Genomic DNA, 6,523 nt, shown 5'->3' on the forward strand with positions numbered 1-6,523 from the left:
AATAATTCTAGAAAAAATTAGTTTAATAGGTTATGAGTTATATTATTAATTTTTTTAAAAGAATCTTAAATATGAATTAATGATCTGAGATCCAGAAAATAGGATTTTACAATGGATTCTGTAAAACTGGAAAAAAAATTTAGACTAGAGGAGATTATTTCTCCTTTTATATGTTTCATTTTATCTGCTAGTGCGTATATCATTGGACCACATGTCCCTGCTAATCTCTATCTCACGCGTAACGGCCCCTGATTCTCCTCGGGAGCACATGCGTATGGACCCACATGACGGACAGGTAAGTCTCCCTCCTGATTTCAGACTAGACCGGAAGATAAGTCACGGGCTGAGCCCAAGAAGGATCTATTCATCGGGCCCAAGAGGTTAAGACGGCCTGATTGAGGAAATGGGTTGGAGTCCGATCTGGAGGGGAACGGGCTGGACCAGTCTCTCGAGGAAGGCCTTGGATCCATCTCCCCCAAATGATGGGCTCACGATATGGGTCTGATCTCAGTCCGAAGTGAAAAAATCCAGCTGTCATCATAAATAAGTTAAATAATACTTATGCAGATAATATTAAATTATTCAAATTATAAAAGAAAATTCTTAAAGTTATTGAACTTGCAATAATTTATTTCATAAAGTTTTCTTTAGTTATTTTAATCACAATTTGAGAATTTTATTTTTAATATTTATATAGACAAAAAAAAAATTAGAGCGAGTAAAATTAAAAATTTTACTGAAAAAATAAAATTGGGCTTTTAATTTTAATTTGTGGATGCATTACTGCTTAGCCTTATTATTTTGACATATTAATCTTCAAATAAAATTTAACAAATTAATATAATTAAAACAAGCAAGTAAGAAAACGCCAAGTAAACTGCAGTCGTGGCAAAGAGTCACCGCCACAAGGCAATTTAAGCATCTCAATTTCTCACAAATTCTCTTCACTCTCTTTACGCTAGCCAAATCACATAGAGCTCAGCTCCAACCCCGGAGTTGCCATCGAAACCCTAGTCCACAGGTAATCAAATTCCAACACCAAGCTTCCTGTTTCTTTTCTTTTTATGCTTCTTTTTTGGTTGAATGTTAATTACTGATTTGTTTTTGAGGCTTATGGCTCCGATTGTTGATTTTAATGTTCAGAATTTTCTATCTTGCATGCCATGGAGCTTTTTCTACCTATATTTTTAAGATTTTTTTGGGTTTTTGTGTATATATAACAATTTTTTAGATTACCTTGAGAACCCTTTGTCTTTCAAAAAGAATTTATTTGTACTCATGATTGGGAGTTGGATTCATTAAAAAAAAAAATTAAATTTATGTCATTTGTGTTAATTTTTTATTACTTTATCTACTGCCCAGTGTATATAGATTGCCAAGTTGCCTTCAGTGTCAGTGTTTCAGTTTTTTTTATTTAGTTTTCTTTTCTTTAACAGATGTGATCATTGTTTTTCTGTTTATTTTCCCTGAAAATTAAGTGGATTATTTGTTTTGTGGGCTTTTTGTTTTGGAGAGTTTGGCATTTCATGGCATGATTTCTAAATGGGACCAAATGATTTTTGGGTGCTTCCGTTTTAATTTTTGACTTGAGTCCAGTACTCGGGAATATTATAAAATCTTGAGAAATACATAATGATTTGCGTCATATCTGTCTGTCCGGTTTACAACATACTTACCCTTTGTTATAATTAAATTGGATTGTATCAGTCCAGATCATCCTGTCAGAGGTCCTTTATTTTTTATTTTTTAATCTAATCAGAGTTGAATATGCAATTAATAATTTTCATCTGTTCTTGCAGTTGCAGAGAATTTGTGATGGCTTCAAAACGGATTAACAAGGAATTGAAGGACCTGCAACGTGATCCTCCAGCTTCGTGCAGTGCTGGTACATTTCTTTATTACCATGTAGCCGAATCCTGAGTAATCTGTCTTGTCTTGGCATAATTTGGAGAAGTTGGATATTAACAATTGATGTGTATGCATACATCATACTTCGGATTTTATTTGATAAAATTAATTGCATGTTTTTGAACCTTGTATTAATTTCAACTCATTGAAGGCAACTAAGCCTTAATTTCAATTGTACATAGCTGACAGAAGGAACAGTTAAGTAGAAAGGACAAAGATAATGGTGTAAAAGATTGCTTGATGGGAAAATTGATTAGTTCTTCTTTGAGTAAATATTGTTCATCACCCTAAATTTTTTCTTTTCGACCTATAAGTTCTCAATTTGAGATCATTTTCTGGGGGCGTTTATAGAATTTAATGCGTCAGTAGATCAGTTGCACAGTCCATTACCTCGAGCATTGTTTGGCCTTTCCCTTTCTAATATCTAGACCAGATTGTATGTCATGCCACAGAAAGCTGATGAGGGCTAATTAGATTTTAGCCAAAATATATGCTATTTTTACAAGTGTGTGCACAGGACCGGTTGCTGATGACATGTTCCACTGGCAAGCAACAATCATGGGTCCAGCTGATAGCCCATTTGCTGGTGGTGTGTTTCTTGTAACAATTCACTTTCCTCCAGATTATCCCTTCAAGCCGCCCAAGGTAATATATATACTCTTTTGGACTTTCATTTCTGTTTCAATTTATTGATTATCCTACCCTTATCATTTATCATTTATAATTTATCATACTTCTTTCTGTGCATAGAACAGTTATTTTAATCATTTATATTATTTGGGCGTTAGATGTTCTGTTCTCTTGCTAATAAAAGATTAAGTGATTGGCACTCGAATGCCTTTTCTATCATCTTTTGTATGTGTTACACAGTCTCTCTCTCTCTTTCTCTCTCTCTGGTAGTTGTCATTTCTTTATTCTGTTCTATAGCTTACTTCATAAAATGTTGAAAGTGTAGGATCTGAATGCACATTGTATATATAGTGTTTGCAGCTAGGCAATCTCCCATGGATCTGATGGTTTAGAATGTAAACTCATTGCACATTTTTCTTGGCAAGTTCTTAATTATGTTGAATGGGGATGCATATAATTTTTTGCTTGCTTATTGCATCTCTCATTATGGGATATGATAGAAGTTATTGCTTTGTTTTGATTTCCTTCTAACAGTAGAAATAATCTGGATAGGTTTCCTTCCGAACTAAAGTTTTCCATCCAAACATCAACAGTAATGGTAGCATATGTCTTGACATTCTCAAAGAGCAATGGAGCCCTGCCCTTACTATATCCAAGGTATTATTACTTTTCCCTCAAGATTCATTGTTATGGTCCCAGGTCATGGATCGTGGCACAAAATGATTGATAGGAAAGGAGCTTAGTGGAGGGAGCTTTTAACACCTCAGATTCATTAACGAGAGAGTCTTAAATCTCAATTGTATTTGCAATTTATCTGTTTATTGAATAAAAATGGACCCTTGTATAGTGAAAGTTTATACATTCATAGTATTTCTAATTAAAATAGAAGTCTAATACAAGTAATTCTTAGATAATAAATTATTAAGATAAAAGATAAAGATAAAGATAAAAATCCCATAATAAGATAAGATAATACAGATAATAAATTGGTAGATAAATATGATTTGTTTGTTATGGATTTGATCTATCTGTTATCCAATTAGTAGATAAACATAATCTATTTGTTATGATTTAGTCTATCTATAATTCATATATTCATTGTTTTCTTTCACTGCGTAAATCATGACTGTTTTCATTCTGTCTAACCAAATTTGTGTTCTATATATCTTCTCATGAGATGCAATCTATTATAATTCATGATTTTATTATGCTGATGTTAGATTTGCATTAAATTTCTAACTAGGTATAAGATTCTCTCTTGTAGGTTCTCTTGTCAATCTGCTCGCTCCTGACTGATCCAAACCCAGATGACCCGTTGGTGCCCGAGATTGCTCACATGTACAAATCAGACAGAGCCAAGTATGAGGCTACTGCTAGATCCTGGACCCAGAAATATGCCATGGGTTAGGTCTCCACATCTTGCTGATCTACGTAATTTGCCTTGTCTTTTTAGTAAATAATAGAAACTTCGGGATCAACTTGGTTGCCTTTGTTTTAAATATGATATTGGAGTTTTTTCCGTAATGAGAAATTACATTAACAGTGGAACACAATCATAGTAAAGATCCTAGTACTTTGGATACTACTATGCACATTTGATGGAGAAACTCTTCAGGAGTTGGTGGGTGCAGGCTGTCTTTCAAATTATAATGCAGCATGTTTAGGAAATTCTTAGGTGGATCCTGTCCGTTATTAGGTGTGTAAACGAACCGAACCGAGCCGAGTTTTGAAGAGCTCAAGCTTGGTTCGTTAAAATTTTTTCGAGCTCGAGCCGAATTCGAGCTTTACTCATATCGAACTCGAGCCGAGTATTAAGAAGCTTAAGTTTGGCTCGTTTAGCAAATGAGTTTAGACGAGTTGAGCTTTTATCGAGCTGAGTTGAGCTTTTATCGAGCTGAGTCGAGCTTTTATCGAGCTAAGTTTCAAATAGTTTACGAGTAATTTAATTTATTTACATGTATAATGAGTTTTAGTTTAAAACTAAAATAATTTTAGTTAAATAAGTATATCTACAAATTAGTATCTAAACTTATAAAGATAGAGTTTTTAAATCTTAATGATCCAAATATATGCAAGTTTAAGAGTCTATAAACTATATAGAGCTGAATTTTAAAAAATTTAGATTTGGCTCATTAAAGTATATGTAGAGTTTGAGTTTATTTCTCTTATGATAGTAATTTCAGTTTGCTTAACGAGACTGTTCACGAGCCTATGTGCGAGCCTGCTCATGAACTCAGAAACGAGCCTTAATGAGCCGAACACTATGGAGCTCAAGCTTGGCTTGTTTACCAAACGAGCCTAAAAATTAAGTTCGAGCTTGTCTCGTTTAGAAATCGAGTCGAGCTTGATCGAGCTTTTATCGAATCAAATTTTGAATAGCTCACGAACGGTTTGGTTCATTTACACCCCTATCCATTATGGATCCAAGATATTGGAATGGGTCCACTGTTTTTTCAGAGAGGGATTCACTTGATTCTGCTCTGAAATTGCCTTGGTTCAGGGTAGATCCAAATTAAGTATTTCCCATGAATTAATATGATGATGAATTAATATGATGAAAGGCTTGTGTGTTGTGCCTTTAAACTATTATTGATTGAGTTGGTCTTGTAGGCCCAGAGAGTTATGTCTGGTTAGCTTTAATATGTTTTGTTTTTTTTTAGTTAATTCTTTTAATGGTTTACTATGGAACAAGACCTTAATTTTGAAAATTTCCTAAAATTCAATGATGGGTGTGAATAAAGTGAAAATGGTGACATTCTGCTAATTATAGGTGTCGTTTTATGAGAGAATTCAAAGGCATTGATACCTTTGTGTTTTAAGGTTAAAAAACAAAGGAAGATGATGAATGGTATGGATATAAGATATAGCTTAAATTAGGGATTTCAATTTATGAAATTCAATTCAATCCAATAGAAATTAAAATTAAATGGGTATTCAAAGTATATATTTTTTTAATTAATAAATAATTATTTTATATTTAATTATATATTTTAATTTTAATTTTATCTTTTCTTGCTTAATTTTTATATTTATTTTGAATATAATATTAATTAATTTTTTTGCATTTTTGATAATATTTAAATTTAATTATTTTTATTTTTAAATTTTTTTAAAAGTAAAATTAGTTTTATTTTTGAAAAAGGTTGAATTAATATATTAAAATTATTTTTTTAATTTATGTAAAATTTAAAAGTAGTTATCTTTCTAAAAAAGGTAAAACTAATGTGAAAAATATATTTTATATTCTATATTTTTTTAATTTTTATAAAATTAAAAAGACTTGTTTAAAAAAATAAAAATAATATATGGAAATTATTTTAATTTTTTAATTTCTAAAATATTAAAATTAAAGTAGTAATTTTTATTTTGAAGTTAACTTTTTCAGTTTATTAACTTTAAAAGTTTATAATTTATAAAATTGATTAGATGTTCTTCTCTCTTTTTATTATTTGAAATATAATATTTAAATTTATTTTTTTAATTTTTATTTAATTTTTATGATACTTTATAATTTATATTTTTTGTTGTGTTTTTATTATATTAGTAAATTTATTATTGAAATATGAATACTTTTTTATTATATTTTATAATTAGTACAACATTAATTACTAAAATTTATTTTAATAGTTGTGGAGGTTGTTTGAATAGTTAATCAATAAATAAAATATATGAATTAAATTGAATTTGGTTATAAAATCAAAAAATTATGTCTTAGGATGGATAAAGATAATTTGGATTTAAATTTGATCCAAACTAATCATTTAACAAACCCTAGATCAAATATTGGGATACACATACTAATAGTATTGACCTTTCATGTTTTTAATATCTCACAGTCATCAAAAAAATAACTCTCTTAGACTTGTTTTGAATTATTTTTAAAAAATTATGAATTTACAAAAACAATTTAATCATTTTAATTAAATAAAGCTTATTAATTAGAAATATTGATAGTCCAAGCATTATTAACTTCTTTTTTTTTATC

General features: G+C 30.3%; 1 protein-coding gene across 2 annotated transcripts; it reads left to right on the forward strand.

The window, feature by feature from the left end:
* The first annotated feature begins 846 nt into the window (after positions 1-846).
* On the forward strand, positions 847-4,123 carry LOC110628463 (ubiquitin-conjugating enzyme E2 28). Of its 2 annotated transcripts, none has more exons than XM_021775242.2 (5): positions 847-1,021; positions 1,800-1,885; positions 2,426-2,553; positions 3,091-3,195; positions 3,803-4,123. In XM_021775242.2, the coding sequence occupies exons 2-5, from the start codon at positions 1,816-1,818 to the stop codon at positions 3,944-3,946; spliced, it is 447 nt and encodes a 148-aa protein (XP_021630934.1). In that variant the 5' UTR covers positions 847-1,021; positions 1,800-1,815; the 3' UTR covers positions 3,947-4,123. The 2 variants fall into 2 exon arrangements, with proteins under 2 accessions (XP_021630934.1, XP_021630851.1); XM_021775159.2 differs by having other exon boundaries at positions 866-1,021; positions 2,390-2,553.
* Positions 4,124-6,523: the final 2,400 nt, after the last annotated feature.

This window comes from Manihot esculenta, chromosome 1 (assembly GCF_001659605.2).
Source record: "Manihot esculenta cultivar AM560-2 chromosome 1, M.esculenta_v8, whole genome shotgun sequence".
In the NCBI taxonomy this organism is placed as follows: Eukaryota; Viridiplantae; Streptophyta; class Magnoliopsida; order Malpighiales; family Euphorbiaceae; genus Manihot; species Manihot esculenta.

Excerpts from the sequence above, each read along its gene's own strand:
- LOC110628463 (XM_021775159.2), top strand. The coding sequence starts at position 1,816 with ATGGCTTCAAAACGGATTAACAAGGAATTGAAGGACCTGCAACGTGAT. Across the intron at positions 2,554-3,090 it reads ATCCCTTCAAGCCGCCCAAG|GTTTCCTTCCGAACTAAAGT; the intron begins GTAATATATATA and ends TAATCTGGATAG. Across the intron at positions 3,196-3,802 it reads CTGCCCTTACTATATCCAAG|GTTCTCTTGTCAATCTGCTC; the intron begins GTATTATTACTT and ends TCTCTCTTGTAG.